At 33.5% G+C, this 23994-nt stretch overlaps 3 protein-coding genes, 1 long non-coding RNA gene and 1 pseudogene across 8 annotated transcripts; 2 read left to right on the forward strand and 3 right to left on the reverse strand.

Moving 5' to 3' along the window:
• Positions 1-706: 706 nt before the first annotated feature.
• Positions 707-2498, reverse strand: LOC119371266 (uncharacterized). Of its 2 annotated transcripts, none has more exons than XR_016322203.1 (2): positions 2361-2498; positions 707-1802 (listed from the first exon to the last, which is right to left on the reverse strand). It is a non-coding gene; the product is annotated as an uncharacterized LOC119371266 (long non-coding RNA). The 2 variants fall into 2 exon arrangements; XR_016322202.1 differs by lacking the exon at positions 2361-2498 and adding an exon at positions 2177-2313.
• LOC149494489 (putative methyltransferase At1g29790) lies at positions 816-7409 on the forward strand. Its single transcript, XM_089725212.1, has 4 exons — positions 816-1408; positions 5452-5462; positions 5530-5561; positions 6414-7409. The coding sequence occupies exons 1-4, from the start codon at positions 1086-1088 to the stop codon at positions 7407-7409; spliced, it is 1362 nt and encodes a 453-aa protein (XP_089581338.1). The 5' UTR covers positions 816-1085.
• Positions 1758-3304, forward strand: LOC149494490 (uncharacterized). Its single transcript, XM_089725211.1, has 2 exons — positions 1758-2874; positions 3252-3304. Exons 1-2 carry the CDS (start codon positions 1758-1760, stop codon positions 3287-3289), a joined length of 1155 nt encoding a protein of 384 aa, XP_089581337.1. The 3' UTR covers positions 3290-3304.
• A 71-nt stretch (positions 7410-7480) lies between the features above and the next one.
• Positions 7481-13839, reverse strand: LOC105639479 (leucine-rich repeat receptor protein kinase HPCA1). 2 transcript variants are annotated; one of them, XM_089725192.1, is made up of 19 exons: positions 13458-13839; positions 12867-12987; positions 12712-12783; positions 12468-12542; positions 12302-12373; positions 11939-12100; positions 11778-11852; positions 11601-11672; positions 11441-11512; positions 11253-11321; positions 11096-11170; positions 10515-10586; positions 10218-10355; positions 9621-10099; positions 9382-9537; positions 9147-9286; positions 8826-9045; positions 8433-8668; positions 7481-8185 (listed from the first exon to the last, which is right to left on the reverse strand). In XM_089725192.1, exons 1-19 carry the CDS (start codon positions 13537-13539, stop codon positions 7718-7720), a joined length of 2856 nt encoding a protein of 951 aa, XP_089581318.1. In that variant the 5' UTR covers positions 13540-13839; the 3' UTR covers positions 7481-7717. The 2 variants fall into 2 exon arrangements, with proteins under 2 accessions (XP_089581318.1, XP_089581319.1); XM_089725193.1 differs by having other exon boundaries at positions 13444-13839.
• A 6186-nt stretch (positions 13840-20025) lies between these two features.
• LOC119371267 (uncharacterized) lies at positions 20026-22373 on the reverse strand (annotated as a pseudogene). Of its 2 annotated transcripts, XR_016322200.1 has the most exons (3): positions 22242-22367; positions 22023-22114; positions 20026-21744 (listed from the first exon to the last, which is right to left on the reverse strand). The product of XR_016322200.1 is annotated as an uncharacterized LOC119371267, transcript variant X2 (transcript). The 2 variants fall into 2 exon arrangements; XR_016322199.1 differs by lacking the exon at positions 22023-22114 and having other exon boundaries at positions 22242-22373.
• Positions 22374-23994: the final 1621 nt, after the last annotated feature.

Consider the following 23994-nt stretch of genomic DNA (forward strand, 5'->3'; position numbering starts at 1 on the left):
TTACCGAAACTCATCATCAAAACAAATTCAGATCAGCAATCAGGAATACAAAAGTTACTAACCCTTTAATAAACAATCCATCTCTCGATCTTTTTATTTTAAAGAATCCAAGAACTTAAGAAATGTAATAAAGGATACTGACCCCTTTGAATCCAAGAATCCAAGAACCATAAAACTAGATAAAAAAAAATGCCTGAAAAATAAGCTCAAAAGCTGACTATTCAATTCAGTTCATTTTTACTTTTGAAACTTTGGTTTGTTTCGTTTGCCCTGATTCAGTTGTCACATCTTGGATTGTATTGAAGAATGAAATGAGAAATTGGAATTCTTTTCTATGTAGTGAACATGAAGCATATGCTCAGGTCATTGGTTTCTCCAACAGTGCAGAGAAATACCATTCATTTTTATGAATTGCCCTGTGAAGCTTCAGGCCTCCATTCCTCATTAGCTTCTTGAAGCCAATGTAACCTATCAAGTCCGATTCAATTGTTATCCAAATGAGAAAAAATTATCAAGCCAGAAAATGGTAGAGCGTTCCGCTCTCCCGAGGACTTGTAGGCAAATGCAAAAATGAAATGTGACGATGCTTATTGCTCTGCATAAGACGGACCCATGACTTAAGTCATATTGATCAACCCGGCAAGTGCTCATTGCCACTGAGTTACTAGGTTTCTAATTTTTGTTATTACAAATAGCAACGTCAAACTAACTATTTTATTATTATTATTATTATTCGGATAAAAAGAAATAATTTTAATTATTGCACACTTGTATATGTCACTTGATAAAATAATAGCTTGAAGCAAATCTCTAGGCTTATTGGTAAACATGAATCCCTTTCTCATTAATGAGAAGCGAGCCAAGATCCGGAGTGAGTGGTAATAAGAATTGAAATTGTCATCTTCAATATATACTAATTGCTAAATTCCTGAAAGTCCAAACTGGCCGGCGATTCACACTCACCAAAGCTTCTACAAGAACATGCAATCTTTCTTTCTCCTCTTATTCCCTTCCTTTCTTCTACTTTCTATCTTCTTTCAAATACTATATACTACTTCTAAAGTGGAAGAGACAGAAAGTGAAAAATGGGAAGTGGAGCCGATGATTACCAGAAAAGGCATTCACAAAATCAACAACTCCACGCCAAGTACAAGCTCAAGATGCTTGTTCTTCTAATATTAACCAATCTTTTAACTATCTATATCTTTGCTGGCCCTTCTTTGAGCCTGAAACTACCTTCCTACACTAATCACGTCCCTTTCCCTATCTGGGATTCCAATCATCTTCTCCAAGAGCTCAACTCCACTAAACAACAACTTGCTACAAGTTATTTATTGCTTGATGAGTTGCACCATAAGCTTAACTCCACCAACTTGCTTGTACAGGCGCTTCTTATGGAACTAAGTAAGCAACCTGTCAAGGACTCGGATCATAATAATGATAAATTCATTATTGTCGGATGAAGAGAAAAAGTAGGGATCAGAATCATAGTTCATCATTTCCCTGTCAACTAACCTGTACACACAGTAAAAGTAAAAATCATGTTAGGTGGAACTTTAGGAGTAATTAGAGCCGTAATTAGTGGATAGTTAGAAGCAGTTTGTATATTAAAATAATGTAATCTTTACAGAAAAAAAAGAACAATTTTTCCCTCTGTGAAACATGGTATCAGAGCTGGTGTTTTTCAGTCAGAACTGACTGAACACATTTAGCTCATCACCTACCTTCTGACTTACCTGAAATAACCAAATATCATCATGTCTGATGATAGTGTTCATACCTCGGGTCTCAACGACGAAGACCTGACAAGAATTGCAAACCTGATTAATACCCAAAACCAGAAACAAACCATTTCAGATAACCTCACCATCAATGTCAAATTAAATAGCCAAAATTATGCAATATGGTCACGTATGATGAAAGTAGCTATTGGGGGAAAATCAAAAAAATTGTTAAACCACATCACTGAAGCTGCTACACCTCCATCCGCTGGAGATCCACATTTTGAAAAGTGGGAACAAGAAGATTTGATTGTGTTCTCATGGTTAATTCAGAACATGGAACCACAACTAGCAAACAACTTAACAGAGTATTCCACAGCTAAAGATTTGTGGAATGCTCTTGTTATCACATATAGCAGTGGGAAAGATAAATTACAGATATTTGATCTACATACCAGAGCAAACAGCATGAAACAGGGATCATCAACACTAGAAGAATTCTGGCTCACCATGCAAGGAATATGGGGGGAGATCGATCGCAGGGAGCCTAATCCGATGACATGCTCAACAGATATCGCGACATACAACAAAGTCAAACAAGAACAAAAACTATTTCAATTCTTAAATGGAATAGATCACCTGTATGATCAGATCAAAAGGGAAATCCTCAGATCGGAGCATCTTCCCTCAGCTGAAGCCGCCTACGCCTCTGTTCGGAAAGAAGCCGCCCGATTGAACATCATGGGACCAGCTAACAGAGAATCGCTATCACAGGGCATAGGCGACGGATTTGTCATCATCGGGAAGAAAGAAGCAAGTGAAGCAACTGGTGTAGGACTCGTCGCGCGTGGCCAGCGGCGGTCAGAACCAAGAAACGATGGTTCATCATCCCGTCCAGATAAATCGAGACTCAAGTGCTCTTATTGTGGGATGAGCAAACACACAAAAGATCAATGCTTCGAATTAATTGGCTATCCAGAATGGTGGAACGAGAATCACCGAAACAAGGGCACAAAGACCAGCAAAGCAGCCGCCGCCGTGGGTAACCTAGAGGCTGCCAGCAGCGGTGGCGACAGCAGAGGAGGTCAGAATGAGAGAGGAGCGATGGGGATGGTGGCGGCACAAAATGAAAGGGCAGATGGAACCCTAGAAGGTGAAGGAAAAAGAATGGGGTCATTTAACATAAAACCCCAAGGAAAGTATGAGAAATGCCCCAAATCTTTTGAAAATAATAATAAACAGACAAGAAAAGATAATCGCTGGATTTTTGACTGTGGTGCTACTGATACAATGACTTTTGAGGCGGCTGACATAATAGCACCATTAAAACCAAAAAAAACCCATGTCCAAACTGCAAATGGGAGCACTGCAACCGTAGAAGGAGCAGGATCTGTTGAAATTTCACCGACATTAAAAATATCAAATTGTCTTTATGTTCCCTCATTGTCTCATAAATTGTTGTCGATTAGTCATGTGACAAAGGAATTAAATTGTACTGTACTAATGCATCCTACCTTTTGTATTTTACAGGATATCAGGAGCGGGAAGATTATTGGATGTGGCACTGAGCATCATGGATTGTATTATGTGGATGAAGTGGCCCAACACGGTAATGTAATGCTGGCTCACGGAACTACTGAACGGGAAGCTTGGCTTTGGCACCGACGACTGGGACATCCATCCATAGGTTATTTAAGTCTGTTATTTCCAAATATATTTAAGTCAAATAATATGTTTAAGTGTGAGACATGTGTTTTGGCAAAAAGTCATAGACAAACTTTTAAACCGAGTAATACCCATATGGAGTCTCCTTTTTCTTTGGTTCATTCTGATGTGTGGGGTCTAGCTCCTGTCTTAGGAGGTCAAGGTTTTAGATATTTTTTACTCTTTGTTGATGACTGCACTCGTATGACATGGGTGTATTTTTTGAAAAATAAATTTGAAGTTGTTGATAAATTTATTCTGTTTTATACTATGATCCAAACTCAGTTCAATCAATCAATTAAGATTTTACGATCTGATAATGGGGGTGAATACATAAATGAATCCATGAAGCAATTTTCTCACCAAAAAGGACTTGTCCATCAAACAACTTGTCCTCACACACCCGAACAAAATGGTGTGGCAGAAAGGAAAAATCGCATTCTTCTTGAAATGACTCGTGCCATGTTAATTGAGTCTAGTGTCCCTAGATTTTTTTGGCCTGAAGCTATTGCCACAGCAGTCTATCTTTTAAACAGGCTTCCCACTAAAGTTTTAAAACTTCAGACACCAATACAAATGCTTGCTCAATTTACCTCAATTCCCTCAACTCTTACAATTCAACCTCGAATATTTGGGTGTTCTGTTTTTGTTCATATACCCAAAGTTGACCGAACAAAATTTGATCCTTGTGCTGTTAAATGTGTGTTTGTGGGATATGGGGTCAATCAGAAGGGTTATAGATGTTACGACCCAAAAACCTGTCGAGTATTTACTACAATGAATTGTGACTTCCTTGAAACTGAGTATTACTATAATACCCATCCCAGTGGTCAGGGGGAGAGAGAACTTAAAGACACACTGAGTTGGTTTCCAAGTCAGGACAATGTTCAGGACAACGTTCCATCAGAACCAGTTAACAGTACCACCGGGCCATCTGAAGCATTTATACAGTCTACGGAACTCAATACCACTGAAGAAAGTCTTCCTTCCTTCCTGATACCTGAGGTAAGAGATTCTGATGCTCCAGAAACTCCTGTTATTGAACTGCCTAACTGTGATAATTTGGAGACCTCTGTAGAACAGGAAGAGAATGTTGGACAGTATGTCCTACCACCCAGAAGTAACAGAGGAGTTCCACCTAAAAGATATTCTCCAGAAAAAGAAGCACGAGGAACGAAATATCCAGTGACAAATGTGGTCAGGGGGAGCTTATCAAAAAGGGCCAGAGCCTTCACTATAGCTCTATATTCAGAAGAAGTTCCTCATACTATAGAGCTTGCGTTAAAATCAAAAAATTGGAATCAGGCAATGAAGACGGAGATGGATGCTCTAATTAAAAATGACACATGGGAAAAATGTCAGTTACCAGATGGAAAGAAATCAGTGGGTTGTCGTTGGGTTTTCACGATCAAACACAAACTGGATGGGACTGTTGAAAGGTATAAAGCTCGGTTAGTAGCAAAAGGATATACACAGACGTATGGTATAGACTATTCAGAAACCTTCTCTCCAGTAGCTAAAATTGATACGATCAGAGTATTATTCTCGATAGCAGCTAATAAAGGATGGCCACTCCATCAATTCGATGTAAAAAATGCCTTTTTACACGGAGATCTAAAAGAAGAAGTTTATATGGAAGCACCACCAGGGTTCACAAATGGATTTAAAACTGGAGAAGTCTGTCGTTTGAAGAAATCACTTTATGGTCTTAAACAGTCTCCAAGAGCTTGGTTTGGAAGATTTACAATTGTAATGAAGAAATATGATTTTAAACAAAGTAATTCAGATCATACATTATTCCTTAAGCAAAGGGGTAATCTTATTACTTGTTTAATTATCTACGTTGATGATATGATTATTACAGGAAATGATGATGAAGAAATGTCAAAACTGAGAAGGAACTTATTCACTGAATTCGAAATGAAAGACTTAGGAGCACTGAAGTACTTCCTTGGAATTGAAGTATTGAGATCAACAAGTGGAATTTTTATATGTCAAAAGAAGTATACTCTGGATTTCTTGGCAGAAATAGGAATGGTTGACTGCAAGCCAGCTGACACGCCTATTGCAACAAATCATGGACTTCAGATAGTAGAAGGAGCAGAATCGGTTGATAAAGAAAAGTATCAACGACTAGTTGGAAAATTAATTTATCTTTCACACACTCGACCAGACATAGCATATGCAGTTGGAGTAGTAAGTCAGTTCATGCACAGACCTCAAACTGATCATATGAATGCAGTGTTAAGAATCATCAAGTACTTAAAGGGCACGTCTAGTCAAGGAATTCTGTTTAAACGGAATGGGCACTTGGATATACAAGGTTATACTGATGCAGACTGGGCAGGTAGTCATATTGATCGCAGATCTACTTCAGGCTACTTCACGTTTGTTGGCGGAAACTTAGTCACATGGAGAAGTAAGAAACAGAAAGTTGTAGCATTGTCTAGTGCAGAGGCAGAGTTTCGAGGAATAGCTCGTGGTCTAACTGAAATTCTTTGGCTAAGGAAATTGTTAAGTGAGATTGGTTTTCCTCCATCTGGAGCAAGTAAAATTATGTGTGATAATAGAGCTGCGATCAGCATTTCAGAAAATCCTGTTCAACATGATAGGACCAAGCACGTTGAAATTGATAGACACTTCATCAAAGAAAAACTAGAAGCAGGAATTGTGGAATTGCCGTTTGTTCGATCTGAAGACCAGTTGGCAGATATTTTGACAAAAGCAGTTAATGGAAATTCCTTTCATAACGTATTGAACAAGTTAAGTATTGGAGATCCCACTACTCAACTTGAGGGGGAGTGTCGGATGAAGAGAAAAAGTAGGGATCAGAATCATAGTTCATCATTTCCCTGTCAACTAACCTGTACACACAGTAAAAGTAAAAATCATGTTAGGTGGAACTTTAGGAGTAATTAGAGCCGTAATTAGTGGATAGTTAGAAGCAGTTTGTATATTAAAACAATGTAATCTTTACAGAAAAAAAAGAACAATTTTTCCCTCTGTGAAACAATTATTGATGGTTTTTCTGATGAGGTTATGTTAGCAATAGCCCCTCATAAACTTCCACTTGGTTACTCTCCCAGAACTGGCTCTGATGAGGTCTATCCGCCGTTGGGTGCAGGTTGCCTGAGATATCAAGAAGAGTTGACTAAGTACATGAGTTATGAGATTGGTGGAGAATGTCCTGTAGATGATGTTTTTGCTCAACGGTTGATGTTAAGAGGATGTGAGCCTCTTCCTCGCCGGCGATGTCGCGTTAAGTCACCGGCTAACTACGTGGAGCCAAACCCATTACCAGAAAGTCTTTGGTCAACTCCACCAGACAACAGCATTATATGGGATCCATATACCTGCAAAAATTACAAATGCTTGATTGATAGAAAAAATGCACCAGGTTACTATGACTGCAAAGATTGTTTCGATTTACAAGGAAGGGAAAAGAAAAGATGGATGTTTGATAATGGAGGACTTGATTATGGAATTGATCAAGTACTTAAAGTAAAACCTCAGGGAAGTATTCGTATTGGACTTGACATAGGAGGTGGCACAGGAACATTTGCAGCAAGAATGAAAGAGAGAAATATTACTATCATTACAAGCACAATGAATCTTGATGGTCCATTCAATAGCTTTATTGCATCAAGAGGATTGATTCCAATCCACCTCAGTGTTTCACAAAGGCTTCCATTCTTCGAAAACACCCTTGATATTGTTCATTCTATGCATGTTTTAAGTAATTGGATACCCGACACAATGCTTGAATTCAATCTTTATGACATTTATAGAGTTTTGAGGCCGGGAGGACTTTTCTGGCTTGATCATTTCTTCTGCTTTGGATCACTGTTGAACCAGACTTACATTCCGATGATAGATCGTGTTGGATTCAAGAAGCTGAGATGGAATGCAGGCATGAAGCTTGACAGAGGAATTCAAAAAAATGAATGGTATTTCTCTACCCTGTTGGAGAAACCGATGTCCTGACGAGCAGGTAAAAATAGATGTAGAATATTTTGTATGCTCTATCTGGGAAATAGAAAGGGAAAAGAAAAGAGTAGTGAAAAATAAAATCTGTTGCGAATCTAAACAGGAAGCACACAAACAAAATCTGTCTGTCTTACATTTTTTTTTTTTTGTTCTGTCCATCATTATCAAAAGCATCACTTCTGCTAAATATTGACAAGCAAAGAACTCAATTGAATTACATGCTTTGAACAATAAAAGAAAACTCAGAACAGGTTTAAACACTCCAAACTGTAGGGAATTTCAAAATTGAAATGTAATAATAATGTTCATTGTGGCTCTATCTTTGAAGGTGGAAAGCCCCCACTATAATCGAATGCATCTTTGCTGTAAGGATGACTTCCCTTGCCTGCTTCCTCGTAACTTGCTGAAGTAGATGCTGATTCAGCATTGGGGTTTAAACCAGCTAGCTGCAAGATATTCTCTATTTCTTTCACTACCTCACCCATTGTAGGTCTGTCTGCACCTGATTCTTGTACACATCTCATTGCAAGATCCACAAACTTATCTAGACCCTTTAATGTTGTTTCTAGACCAATGCCTGGGTCAAGAAGTTCATGGAGGTTATATAAATCTTTTGTTCTATCAAGTGCCAACCTTACCTCCCTCACTATGTAATGTCCGCGTTCTATTGGTCTTCTTCCAGTTAGAAGCTCCAACATAACAACTCCAAAACTATAAACGTCACTCTTCTCTGTTAGCTGCTGTGTCATGTAATATTCTGGATCCAGATAGCCCTAAAAAATGTAAAATAAGTATTTTCAGCTACAACATTTACAAATTCACTCCTAGGAAGATGGTAGCTACTAGCTAAATAATTGTTGGCATCATTTTTCTTCTTACTCCATTTTCTGTCTTTTTAGCTTGCATTTTTTTCAACATCAGATGAACTACTTTTATACCATGTGTTCTTTTAAATTCTCATTATTATCACAAGATACAATTAGAGTATTTTTCGTAGAGGAAGGTTATGGATATACTGACCATTGTTCCTTTAACTTGAGTAGTAACATGACCCTTTTCAGTGTCACCAACAGGCTTTGAGAGACCAAAATCAGAAACTTTTGCAATTAGCCGTTCATCCAGTAGAATGTTGGTGGACTTTATGTCCCTATGTATAATAGGAGGGTCAGCAAGTTCATGCATATAGGCCAGACCTCTTGCTGCACCAAGGGCTATTTTAAGTCTCCTGACCCAATCCAACCTGATTCCTGTCGTCCCTGCTTGGATGGTAAAGAAGAAAGAAGGGATTAGCATCCTTTTAAGGCAAAAGGTTTAGTCTCCCAATAAGTTCCAATGAGCAACAAATGTTTATAAATTTAATTTCTCATGTGATTGTTCATCCAATTGAAGTATTTGCAGGGTTAACAAAAGTACCTGATAGACTATCACTGAGACTACCATTTGTAACAAACTCATACACAAGCATTTGTTCACCTCGCTCAAAGCAAAATCCCAGAAGGCTTACTAAATTTTTATGATGAACTCTGGATAGAAGTTCAATCTCATTTTTGAACTCTACCCCACCCTGCAATGATCCTTGTTGAGCTCGTTTGATGGCGATTAGTTGTCCAGAGGGAAGGTTTCCTCTGTAAACCTGTAAACAACAGAAGAAATTATTGATTCTCTTATAATGAAACCTCGTATTACTAATTTGATTACATGGTTCAGTAATTTATTTAGTAATCAAAAGTTAACCTTTCCATAACCCCCGGATCCAACATCATTGGCTTCTGAAAAATTATTGGTATATCTCTTGAGCTCTTCAAAAGAAAAGCATTTGGCTGCTTTTATCTTAGGAATATCAGCACCACTGTTCTTAGTTGAATCCCAATGTGCTACAATTTCACAATGTGAAGTAACAAAGTAAATCCGAGAGATTCCATTTGAACTTGAGAACACTAAAATTGAAAAATTGTTCAAAATCTTGTACCAAAAGGATTGTTCTGTTCGGTTGCTCTTTTTGCTTTCTTCTTCTGACGATAAGCATAAAGGCCTGCTAAGATTAATAATAGCAGAATAACAGAACAACCAACTACAGCTCCAATGATAATGCCAGTGTTTGATCTGCTTGATCCTATATCTTCCCCTAAATGACAATTAGAGGTGTTATAAGAACAGAAAAAATAATGCAGCAATTCTTTTTTTAATCATGCATGAAGTGGAAAATACCAGGAAAATACTTGTAATCATCTGCAATATAATAGTAAGGTCCAAACATATGAGGTGGCTTGAAAGTCTGATTGCTTAGCACAAATCCAATACCAGAAATAATTGTTCGATTAAAACGATCATGGCCTGATGGAAAGATTTTCAGATTCAAATCAAGATACAGAGATGAATCCTTTCTTGGATTACTTAGAGAAACTGAATCCACAGGAAGTTGATTGGACCTAAAAGAATCCATCATTTTTTGCTGAAGAGATGTGTAAGTGGTGAAGTTTCCCAAGTCTGAGAATGATGGAGCCCTGAAAACTAGAAGTCCTGTGTACGGATATGAGCATTTACAGTTAGGACTTGAAGTCTTATCTGCAGTGCAAGAAGCAGGCACACAATTATTTTGTGGTGTTGAATATGAAGAACCAGGTCGGGGAATAGTGCAGTAAGTTTCTGTTACTCCTGTTTCATCACAAACTGGGTTGCTCACAAGGCTGCAAATTTGAAAAGATAAAACAATCATAAGAAGCAATGAACATCTCGAGGAAGTTTATCTTGATTTTAAGTTCATTAGTAGTATAAGAGTCAAAAGTTTGGAAGAACATGACTTACATGACAGCAACTTCATCTTGTCCTGGTCTTTTTGTATAGGCAGAAATGAAATTTTTTCGCAAATCAACAAGTTGTAATCCATTACCATAGGTTGTTCCGATATCTAAAGAGCCATTAAGCTGGTTGTTACTTAATACCCTATAACCAGAAGTCAAAACAAACTATAAGCAAGTGCATTGTAATCCGATAAATTATATATAGCTGCTTGTTTCTATCAAATCCCTGAAAAATTAACTAATTGCTTTTTCATAGAGACTCTTTGGCATTTCATGAAAGTGAATGTTGGCTGATACTCACACAGTCTGTAAACTGGGAAGGCTGAAGAAGTTAGTTGGAACCTGTCCCTGAAGTTGTACGCCCTCCATCGTTCTGCCATATAAAAATTATAAATTATGGGAAGACCAAAACAGTAAAACCCTTTTCAACTTGATTCATGCACAGCCTGAAAAAACCCATTTCTACCTTTCTGTTCTTGAACTGATTCCACATCAACTTTCATTCTACAATTCTGAATGTTCTATAATTTTTTATCGTACTGCTAGTACCAAGTCTTGATTCTACAAACATCGATCCTTTTCCTACATACCTTGTCATTCTGAGTTGATAATTCTCATAAATCCTTTTTCTGAATTGCAAGAATGTATTATCCTTAATGTTGTAATTTTATGGAATTTGTTTACACTAGACAAGCTCTTGGTTTCTAATTCGTATTTCAATTCTTCCTCCATCATATACAGGCTTTGGAAGATGTAAAAGGGTTTGTGTTAAGCACACAACAGAATACAAAACCAAGCTGTTTAATTCTTCATTAATCTTATCCTCTATGTGATGATTCATAAATATAAGCAAGGAGTGTGGTGGGAGGAAGAGAGACATACAATGTTGTCAAAGATTGGTAAGTTGAAATCCAAGAAGGAAATTCTGATGCATCAAAACTATTATTGCTGATGTCCCTGCATGTCCAAAAAATGAATAAAGCTTTTTTTTTTCCCTACTAATATAACAAATTATATTAATAGACACATAAAACCTTACAAGTAAGTGAGCAAATTCATCCCAGTAAGGTTGGGAAAAGGTCCTGTCAATTGATTGTTGGATAAATATCTGAAAATGAACAACAAGGCACTCTTAAAAGAGTAAAAATCCAAACGCAATCATATCAATGAGTTCAATAAAATCATTATGAAAGCTTTAATGCAAACATTTCTCTTCTGTTTACTTACAAAAAACTAACACTGGTAAGATTGTTGAGGTTCTCAGGGACAGGACCTGTCAATGAATTCCTATCAAAGCGTCTGTAGGCAACATAATACATTCAGGACAAACTTGATTGACAGAAATGCCAACATTTAAAACACTCAAGTTTTCGATACAGATACTCACACAACCTCCAAAGTCTTTACAAGGCCAACAGAAGAAGGAATACTACCAGAGAGGTTGTTGCTGTTCAAAAGACTGCCCAAACAAAAAGAAGAAATAGAACCAAGAAATAATTTGTATTTCTTTGGCAACTTATCATCTTCCCCTATTAGTATCATAATACATTGGAAAGAGACTTACAAATGTATGAGAGTCATGTCTGAGCTGAAAAGTTGAGATGGGATTGGGCCAGAGAGCTTGTTCGCTTCAAAATGACTGTTAGTAAGTTCTACACATATTAGTCTTCATAAAATGACTTAATGAAAACAAAAGAAAGTCCAACCAAAAAAGTTTTGACATACAAGTGTTTTGCATTAACTAGCATATCAAGACCAGGTGTAGTCCCTGTGGAGACTGGGATGGGTCCATCAAGCTTATTGTCAGCTAGATCCAGCCAATAAAGCTTAGATAGAGTGCCAATTGAAGGTGGGATTGGTCCACTGAAGCTATTAGAATTTAGAGATCTGCAGTTAATAGCAATAAAGATTTTTCAGAAATTTTGGTTCAGACGCACTACAAAACAAGTTAAAAAGGAAAAATAGAACAGGCAAAAGGCCAAATATTGGATGAGTTCTGAGAATTTCAAATGCTTATGCAGAGGAAACAAAAGCTTCTTCTTCAAGATTCATCCAACTAGCATAAGTTTGGCAAGTTGAGATCCTTACAGATAGACCAGTTGCTGCAGTGATCCTATTGAAGCAGGGATAGGACCAGAAAAACTACAACCAAGCAGGATTCTAGAATAAAAAATGAATTGTTAGAGTCAATTAAAGGACTGTGACAAATTAGATATATATGACACCAATTAATTCTATATTGCTATGTTCTTACAAGTTTCTTAGCTTCTTCAAATTCCCAATAGAAGGCGGAAGAGGTCCTCCTAGTTCCTTGTTGTATGATAGATCCCTGATAAAAAAAAAATGCTGAAGATCAGAAATAAACTATAACAATAAGAAGTTAATTTCTTCATTCAAAATAGATAACAAATTCCAAATAAATATACTTAAGAAAGATAGGCCTGTTTGCCACAATCTAAATAGAATAACAATTGATGAAGAATAATTATGAGACTTACAGAATCTGTAGTTCTGAGAAGGACGAGATATCTCCAGACAGTTGTCCTGTCAATCCCATGCTTGGCAATGTTCTGCAATTAAAAATAGTCAGGCAAATCTTAAAACAAGGACAACAATTTGTCAGTGGTGATAATCAAAAAGGTGAACTATTTACATGGAAGTCACGCGTTGACCAGCGCACCCTATGCCATCCCATCTATCTCCACAAGGATCTGCACCCACCCAATTAGGTGGTGTGTTTCTCATTGAATCCTTTAAAGCATTCAGCGCAGTTGCTGCATCAACAGTCACAAGTCATTAGCATATGTTTGACATGTATTTAGAATATATAGAAACCGAAAATCTAGTTTTTACACAGTTTACAGAAGAATTTTCTGCGCATAATTGCATAACTTGTGAGATTTGTATCTCATTTACATGCTTTATAAAGTTGGGTTTGGTTGTGTAACTCAGATATGTGTGAATTTCAGATATAAAACTATATATATTAACTTGGCAAATTCTTTTTCTCCAGCTTATAATTAAGTATCTCTGATATGAATTTAGACCCAGAAAACAAAAAAATAGAATCTTTTTCATTTGTAATAAAATTATAGATAGTTAAGAAAGGCCCTTGAGTTGCCATTGAACCCATATATTCTACTTTTGATAAAAATATATAAAAAGAAAGAAGGTAAAAAAGAACATAATTCTTGTGAAATAACCAAACCAAGAAAGTAGAGAATACAAACTGTAGTGAGCTTACAATCTTGACTGTTAGTCAGTGCTTCTATGCTAAAAATTTGGAGGGAAGCAACAAGCAGGAATGTCAGAATTCTTGGATTCATCTCTGAGTAAAACCTCAAACACTCTTTGTTTTCAGTTTGATTATTTTACAACAGAAAACCCATTTAGCAAAAGCAACTAAATTTCCAGTAATACGGTAGCAATTTGCTTTTCCCCCAAGCTATATCTGTTGTATCAGAAATCAAACCATGTGAAAGGTCTTAAATGGAACTTTTCTTTTGCTCTATGAAAAAAAACATGGAACCAGTACATTGACTAATGACCCATCTTGTATTATCCATGTTTCAAAAGGTACAACTTGAAGGTTGGCCATGACATTAAACAGAAAGTCAATATCATAATTAAATATCTTTTTTTTCAGATGATAAAGAAATATATGAAGCATATATATATCAAAGGAAAATGATGAAGCAGCAAAGTGGGTCTATTGGATTAAATAACAATGAATTTTCCCACCAAGAAAAGGAAAACGCATTTAATAAATATCTATTACATGCGGAGATCTCCTTATTGGTGGGTTTTCGTTCTCATATTTTTCTCCTGTTTTCTCCATTTTTGAAGTTAAAAATGATATAATGACCAAGTAATAGCACAATATGAGTAGGTAGTAACAGAATAGAAAGTAGCATTCCAATCTTTTTACCTGCTGGTCCTAACATAAACTAGGTCATGACTCATAAATCTTCTGCTAAAAGTCATTTTCAGAGAAGCATTGTGATGGATAAATCATACATACATACGTACATATATAAAAAGCAACTCAGTGCATGAAGCTCCCGGAAAAGGGTCGAACTAGAGAAAGAATGTCCGATCACTTTGAATCTGATATGTTCACACACTAACTTTCATCTATTGTATTAACTTCACCTTTTAGGCTAACTTTGATGTATTGTAATAAGTTCACCTAATCAAAGGCTTGCCGCCGGTTAAGGTGGAATTGGAATCAGGTTGGAATTGTCGGTTCAAAATTTTAAATTAGAATTGAAGGTTCAAGGAGCGATTAAAGTTCATATGAACGTGAACCGATTTGAAATTATAAGTTAACTCGTGGTTCCGGTTCGATTTTGACAAGAAGTCTATTTTTTATTTTGAAAAAATTATAATACCTTAGTCTATTCTATATATTTCTAAAAATCTAAATAAATATATTATTACATGGATACATTTGACTTAAAAAAAACTAAAGTAAAAATAAAAAGCAAAATACTTTGTCTAAAATTATACCATTTGATACAAATGGGAGTTTAAAATGTATTTTTCCTTCTAATTTTTTTTTACTTAGTCTCAAATCACATTGATTGAAATATTTTTCAAATTTTTCTAGCAATTTATTTAACTAAAAACATTTAGACAAAATAAAATCATAATTTATATGATAATTTATATCTATTTGTAAGATTAATGAATTTTATTTCTTATGTGAATATGAGCATTCTAAAAGTAATTTAAAATAAAATTTACTTATATTTTTTAAATTCACCTCGATTTTCTTTTTTGAAAAGACGTAATCCTAAGATTGAATTTCTTTTGGTTTTGGAAAAATAATACATATATCACCGAAATCGTAAATAAAACTGTTGATTCATTGGAGATTCACACGGAATTCTTTAGACCAAAAATTAAACCTGAAGTAGCGATTCAAAAATCGGTTTGAATTCAACAATTTAAAAATTTTAAATTATCGATTCCATGAGTTGAAATCGGCTCTACCTACTTAATTCTAATCTTACAATAGATAAAGATAAATCAGATATGAAAAAAATAATAATAATAATAATATAAAAAATCATTTTGTAATTCAAACTAATTATTCAATCAACTACTTATTTAACACAGTAATATAAAAAAATAATATTTTAATTCTAAAAATGCTAAACTACATTATAATGTAAAAATACATTGCATTTTACTTTTGTTATGAATCAACAAATTTGAAAATCAACTAATTTTCTTTTTTTAAAAGAAAAGGAAGTTCATGCGCTCATATTGTTAGAATCAAATGCAAGAACATCATACAAAAAAGAAGGAGAGTATTTCCTCCATTCAAGATCAGACATAGAAACAGCTGTCTGAACAATAATGTGAATTGCTTATGTTTTAATAAAAGCAAAAGCAACATGAGGTAACTCATTTAACAATAATTTGCAGTCTCTAACCACTGCCCCAGAATAGGAAAAATCTAGCATATCAGCTCTCAAAGCATGAATTAAGACTTGACAATCAGCCCAAATGATGATATATATGGCTAAAATTGTATTATTTTGGATGCTAAAATTATGATAATATAGTTTTAGTTATTATTATGTGATAAACAAAAATTATAAGGTGAATTAAATTGTAGACTTTATGGTATGTGTTTTGTTAAATTTATTGCAAATTATTATTTTTGAATGAAACATTTTCAATTGTTATATTTATTCTTATCATTTCTAATGTCTCAATTTAATTAATATAATTCTACTTTCTGAGAATTCAGTATATCAACCAAACACATTACATTGGAATTTCTGGGAAGTAAATTCCCAAAAATTCTACTTCACTTCCGGAAAGTAAATCGAAATGAACCAAACGATACCTAAAACAATTCACAGATTAAGAATAGTTTTATTTTATTTAAATAAGAGATAATGTATCAATTTTTATTCATATAACAACAGAAAATGGAAATTAGTCAAACGTTAATTTTGTTAATCTTCATATGTTAGAATCCTTTTTTTAATTTTGGCATTTGTATAAACTATTATATTAAAATATAAATTTAGAATAAATATACGATGTATTTTTTTATAGTAGAATGTATTTTAATATTTTAAAACTAAAATTATATTTTCACAATTCCCATAATATTTAAATGATCTTTTTTTCTAATGTTTATGTTATTGTTGTTGAATAAGCCATTAATTGAATATATTTTTTTTTACAAAAGAAAATGTTTTGAATAGTTGATTTTTAAATAATGAAACAATTTTTTTAATAGATCGGAGGTCTTTATCAGCTGAAATAACACTGTGGATAACCCTCCCGTTGACTCACTAAATTGGTGAAAAAATAATTATGCTCGAGATGACTCAAACTCGAGATCTCTCACTCTTCACATAAATAAAAAGACCGATCAGACTACCACCTGATTAGCTAAATAATGAAATACTTATTTTTAAAATTTATTTGTACCAAATGAAGTATTATCTATATGAAAATTTTTGGTTATTAATTCATGACTTGTGTACATATATTTAATTTAATCTTCAATTTAAATAAATAAAAATATGATAGTTAAATAAATATATTTAATAAATATTGCTAATGGCTAAATGCGTATACTAGGTCGCTAGCCCTTTGGTTTTTTTTTTTCTTTTTTTAGAAAAATCAAATTAGAATTTCATTAATTAGAAATTATATAAAGATATGTGATATAAATCAATATGTTTCTGCATTTTTGTATGGGAAGTCTAATAATTAACGACTTATACAAAAAATAAAAAAACACAATCTTGATTTGAAGTAAAATAAATGTTGATCCATATATCATTATTGGATTAAAAAAAATGCTGTTATAGTTTGAAATTTTCCAAAGAAAATAAACAAAAAGGAAAAACAGTAAAATAATTGAGTTTATAGTGGAGGATAATTTTGTCAATAAATATTTCAATGGTCAATTTTGTGGAATTCATTTACAAATTCTATCAATTTAGTAGAATTTGAGTTAGACATATCTAATTCTATAGAATTCAATTCGTAAAATTCAAATCTGTATTTTTTTTTTCATTCCAAAATACAACATTTTGAATTTCTAAATTGTGAAATTCATTTGTTCAAATGGGTTCTTAAAAAAAACTTAAAAAAACTCCTTAAACAAATAATTAGCAACTAACATCAATTAAATAGTTTTCTTTCGAAAACATACTCCCTCTCGTTCTATTTCATTTGTTCCAAAGGGGTTCTATTTTAATAGTAACATTTGTCATTTTCATAAGATTAAAAAAATGATTAAAATTTATTTATTTTCTAAAAATACATGGTAGAATGTTTAAATTGTTACTTTTAAATGTAATTATGAAAATAAATTACACCTCATAAATATGAATAAAATTTTAAAAAATAATTATTATAATTTCAAAATTCAAAATGAGCAATTAAAGTGGAATGAAATAAAATGCCTTACTATTAACGTGGAACGGAGGAATTACTATTTAAATAATTTTTCCTCGTAGATAAAAGAAGAAAGCAAGTTCTAAACACTAGCTATAAAATCTTGCCTGAGCAACAGTTAATAGTTACAACAACTCCTATCCACACGTGTAAATAGTTTTTTATCCATAAATATTTATCATTTCAAAATATTAAAGAGTAATTAAAATAATTTTTTATTTTATCCTTATATATATTAAATATATTAATTATTTTTAATATTTTCTGAAATCAATATTAGTCAAATTAATATGTGAGAGAAAGGAACTTTTATCAAATTGATTATTATTTTATTGTAATTTAAAAATTTTTTATTGCTTTTCTAATCACTAATTCACTGTTATAAAACAAAATATGTAATATGTAATTGAAAAAAAACTATTTTATTAATTTAATTTTTATGATGTGTTTGGAATTTTTTTGATAAGTAATAGAAATTTATTTATTAGTATATTTATTTTAAAAAAATTTAAATGCTATACCAACAAGTTTGATAGAACTAAAATCAGTTTTAACATTGTGAGGTCTCCGGTTTGAATTTTTTATTAGAAAAGTGTGGTTGCTTAAGTGCTAATTGACCTTGGTGTCGGCTCGTGGGCTTGTCTTTGTGTCTGTATTGGTTTTGAATTATCAAAGTTGAAGGAGATTGATTTGATAGTCCAATGGTTAATTGCTTGTTTCTCACTATAGACTAAAGATTCAAACCAGAATACCAGTCACTTTCTCCTCTGGACTCAAAAAGGAGAAGGACAGGGTTAAGTGGTACATTTGAGTATCAGAAGGTTATGGTAGTGGGTAAATGATGAGGATTAAAGATTTAATTAAATTAAATAATTTTGAAATTTAAAAAATTGGAAATGATTTTTTTTTTTGGAAATTATGAGCAACAACAAGAAGTAATTACTAAGTGGTCCTTCAACCATCATTATCAAAACACAAGCTGGCAATTGACAAGAAACAAAAGACAAGTCATTGTTATCTATTCTTAGGACCATTGCTTTAAGTGTGGGATATTGAAAACATGGTCCAAATCAATTTTAAAGAGGGGATGTTCAAAAGTTTTTCTTTTTATTTATTTATTTATTATTAGAATAAATTTCAAAAAGGTTCTTGAGATTGGTTTATCCATATTTACAATTATTATATAATATTTTGCTAATATTACAACCACCAACATACTTTCATCTCATTCTCATTTTCTTTCTTATTATCTTTTTACTCTCTATTTTTCTTTTTATGTATTTCACACAATTATCATACATATATTTAATTAAATTTAAAAATTTATACTAAATAATATAAATAGCAACTAAGTTCAAAGATTAGGTGATTTATAGTTGAACCTGTGAAATTATTAACTAACCTATATAGTTAGTTGCAGCCAACTAAATTTGCAGCAAAGATGTACCAAATAATATATAATACAATAAGAAAGTAAAGCTAATTGTAGAACAAAACCAGGATAGCCAGAAACAGATGCTCAACCAGTAGAAAGCAATTCCTAAAACAGCAGAGGAACGCATAAATCAAACTACCTCAGGACTTAGCAGAAACAAATGCTTTAAAACTTAATAACCACAGAGATGCAATAAAGGAACCAAACAGTAAGAAGCAACAATACAAGAAACCCCTTTGTTGATGAAGTCCACATTTATAATATAACTCAACCATTGTGAAAGATCAAGGAGAATAAGTTACATGCAGAGCATACTATCGAAACAATCCGTTCATAACCACTTACCGAAACTCATCATCAAAGCAAATTCAGATCAGCAATCAGGAATGCAAAAGTTACTAACCCTTTAATAAACAATCCATCTCTCAATCTTTTTATTTTAAAGAATCCAAAAACATAAGAAATGCAATACTGCATAGAAGCAAACAGCAGCTACTACTAATTACTAAAAGTGATTTGTAGATGCACCAATTACCAGTTGTCAATGTTTTGTCTGACCAAACAAGCAGAGCAGAAATCAAAATTCCTGCCAACTCAACTTGGCATGGCCATCTCTATTTAAATTATAAACAGCCGGTTCCAATTAAGCTGAATCCACAAGAACAGATAATCAACATCTGAATACCATACCCCAAAGGCAAACAAAAAGATGCAAAACCAAATACTTGTACATTTTAACAAAGACAAAACAAATTCAACAGACCTCTTCCTGAGCTGTGAGGTACTCTAGATTACTCGAGAGAAGTTCTTGGCTTTCATTCATTTAATCGTGTCAAAATCAACAAAATATTCAATAATATATTAGTGTATTATGTAGCAAAACAAAAGACTATGCATTAATACTGCCAATTCAACTCCTCTCAGTTACTAAGAATTCAACAGATGCTATTAGATCAATAGTTCTATTAACTAATATTAATTAAAATGTTTTGATTTTCTTTTCTTCCTACCTGTGGAGAAAAAAAAAAAAAGATGAATATGTTTCAAAACAAACAAAAAAAGGTAGAATAAAATAGGGTAAATTACAAAATTCCCTCTTTAAGTTTTTGGGCTATAAAAATAAACTTATGGAAAAAGAGTCATGATTCCTCAAGAGAAACCAGAAAAGGAATAGATAAAAACCCAAAAGTAAGTGCCAGTCACTCCTTCATGCTATCTTCTTCATCTTCCTTCTGACTTAAATCAAGATTTGTGAATAACTCTTCTAGAGACTCTTCTAATGAAATGTTGAACCTCGATTCAGGGTTCTCTTCCAGATCTCTCAAGAATTCTTCATATTCTGAGGGCTTGGATTCATTAACATCCATTTCTGTCAAGGAACTTGTACATCCATAAGAGTCCTTAACCTCCCTCTGACTGCTTTCCCCGTAGCTCTTCTTTATCAAAATTGCGTCTGGAAGGACAAGGTCTCTGTACTGGTCTAGTTCCAAACCACTGCTGTTAGCTCCATAAAGGTCATAACCAAGAGCTGAATCACCAGCACTCAAAATATGGCCTAGATGAGTTCTAACATGGAAAATCTTATTGTTCTTTCCAAAATCAGACCTGCGAGCAACTTGAGCATCTACTAACTTATACTTGGAACTACCAACACTACGTTCATACGAAAAAGGTTCCACATCTAGTATGATATATTCCACAAGTTGCCTGCTTGTTAATAGAGACTGAAAAGGTGCCCTCCAATACTGCTCACCATTCAAGAAACAATGCCTTAAAGTAAATGGATCCAATAGAGAAATACCATCCATCACTTTGATGCAGATCACAAGAGGACCAATATTTCCCGAACTAGCAGCAAGCTTTGGAGGCAAAAAAATCAAATCCTCACGGGAAATAGGACAGATTTCAGCTGAGAATGTATATTTATAATTATAGTTGTTGCTTTTAGAATCATGAGAAACAAGCTGTTTATCATGTCGAACCTTGAGTGGAGAAACTTTACCCACAAATTCCACAAATTTCGCTGCGTAGCTCCTCTTGGCAAAGAAAAAATCAATACCTTGATCCACCTCTTTGATTTTAATTGCAAGAACAGCAGCAGCATGCTTTAGAATCAACTGTTCCAAATAAAAGAAAGTTCGCCTGTGCGAAACATGTTGCCGGAGCTGCACAACAGCAACCCACTGATCAGGGTTGGCTTGAACTCTTGAACAATTTCCACACAAGTGAGGCTGCACAACATACTCAACTACATATGATTGTTCAAGAATTGTCGCATTAAGCACCTCCTTCTGGACTATTAGCTTGACCTTGATCCTCTTGGAGTGAGGTTCAGTCCAAACAAAGACTGCACCAACTACCCTAACCTTGGCCTTATCATGCTGCTTCTTCTGCATGTCAATACAAAATTTCAACAGTTCTTTTGATTCTAATTGGGCTTTAATCCAAGTGCTTGGTGGCTTCAAGTAGCTGCTACAATCAGGACAATGCAGGATGGTCATTCGCATTCTTAAACCTTCGGTAATGTCAATTTCGGAACGCAGACAAGTCAAACACATATTAACACCATTTGGTACCATTGGAATACCACACTTGCAACACAAAATACTGCCAATGGTATGAGGAACCACAAACATTGTTGATTCGGCCATAGCCGGTGTTTCTGGTGCGACAAATAAAGCAAAATAGTAGTAAGTATCTGATACCAGTATAGCACGTCCAGATGTATCAGCATTATAGATAAAATATAGAGCTCTAGCAACGTAAAAGGGAACCCAATTTATGTAATTTTAAAAAAAAGATCAATAAAAATCATATGATCAAATATTAATATTCATCAAGCATTTACTAAATATATATTAAACCACAAAGCAGGCGAATTAAACAGAGAAAGAATGAAAGAAATAAATTCAGTGAATGGGAAGAGGTAAATTTCTTAACTTTTTGTGTTCTTCTATCTGCATTAAACTGTGTGTATAATTTATCAATCAGAAACATTCCTTTGAATTCCACAATCAGATTTTCCTTTTCAACTTCAAGTAATATAAAAATCAAGAAAAGAAAATAAAAGGAAAGAAAATCAAAACCACAGATAGAATAGAAAAAACATGAACTTGTAAAAGATTTCATTTATAAAAATAAGAGAGAAACGAAGAGAACCTCGAGAGAGAGGACGGTCACGGTTGAGGAGCCGGTGGCTGTGATGATGGTGGTGAGTGTTTGGCGTGACAGGGAAGTGAGGAAGTGTGATATGTTACGTGCATTAGTGTGAGTCCTGGTGCAAGCAAACTTCCACCCAACTGACCAAACCAACGAACCGAGTTAAATACCTAAGTGCGATTCGGTTTTCATGGATCAGCAACCAATTGGCCTTCTGAATTTGGACCCAACATAAAATTTGTTCAAAAATTAATTTTTTTTACAGTTTACCCCTTGAACTTGTACCAAAAATACAAAATGCCCAACTTGTATCCCAGAAAATAAATTATTTAATATAAATCAAATACAATTAAAAAGTAATTAAATATTTGATCTAAATCAAATATAATTAAAAAACAACTAAACAAAAAATATATATTTTTCTAATAAAATATTTCAATATATTTTAATACTTTTTCTAATTCTATAATTTTTTTAAATCAAATACTTATTAGATTAATTTTAAATCAAATAATGTAAATTTTTATAATTATTATCATATTTTTAAATACTTTTTTATTTTCTGATTTTAAGTTTATTAAGTAATTTATATTAGTTAAAACTATAAAAAAAAATTTTAAAAAGCAACTGGGCATTTTGTTCTTTTAGTGCAAGTTGAAGGGGTAAATTGTATAAAAAAAAAAGTCAATTTTAAGCAAATTGTATGTTGTACCCAAATTTAAAAGACAAATTGAACCTTATTACATTTAATTTTTGGAAGCTCAAAAAATAAGTCTAGAACCATAAAACTAGATTAAAAAAAATGCCTGAAAAATAAGCTCAAAAGCTGACTATTCAATTCAATTGGTTTTTACTTTAGAAACTTTGGTCTGTTTCGTTTGCCCTGATTCGGTTCGGTTTGGTTCAAATTTGAAAACTCACATCTTGGATTGTACTGAAGAATGAATTGAGAAATTGGAATTCTTTTCTATGTAGTGAACATGAAGCATATGCTCAAGTCATGGGTTTCTCCAACAGTGCAGACAAATACCATTCATTTTTATGAATTCCCCTGTGAAGCGTCAGGCGTCCATTCCTCATTAGCTTCTTGAAGCCAATGTAAACTATCAAGTCCGATTCAATTGTTATCCAAATGAGAAAAAATTATCAAGCCAGAAAATGGTAGAGCGTTCCACTCTCCTGAGGACTTGTAGGCAAATGTAAAAATGAAATGTGACGATGCTCATTGTGTTCTATGTTTTAAGGTGGAAAGTCCCCTCTATAATAGAATGCAACTGTGTTGTAATTCTCTCTGATTTATAATTTTATGCTCATTGCGTTCAGCTATGTAAACAAATTTCATATTTTTGGTTAGTTAAATATTGAACTTGGTAATTGAAAGAAAGCCAGCAAGTTAGATTACATGGTGTAAATATGTTTGTTCTTACTTTTTTGCTTCTTTGTCCATAGTATGGTATGAAACTAATTTTTCTTGCATGAGGTTAGTGAATCCAATTGTTGGTTTAGAAGAGCAGAAAAATAAGAAAGAGAAGGAAAATTCTGCAGGGAAGGAAAAATCTACAGATTTTGTAAGTGTGGAGAAACAAATATTCACATCTCATTATTTCCATTACAGCATAATGTAAACATTTATACTAGAGCTATTCTAAAGTTTGTTCACCAACCTTCCATAAGTCAAGAAAGTTTGTTCACCAAACTTACCTAAAAGCAAGGTACTTCACCTACTTCTTGATTTCAAAAAAGTACAATAAAT

Source organism: Jatropha curcas, chromosome 8 (assembly GCF_041381405.1).
Source record: "Jatropha curcas cultivar XTBG-Jc1 chromosome 8, XTBG_Jcur_1.0, whole genome shotgun sequence".
Classification (NCBI taxonomy): Eukaryota; Viridiplantae; Streptophyta; class Magnoliopsida; order Malpighiales; family Euphorbiaceae; genus Jatropha; species Jatropha curcas.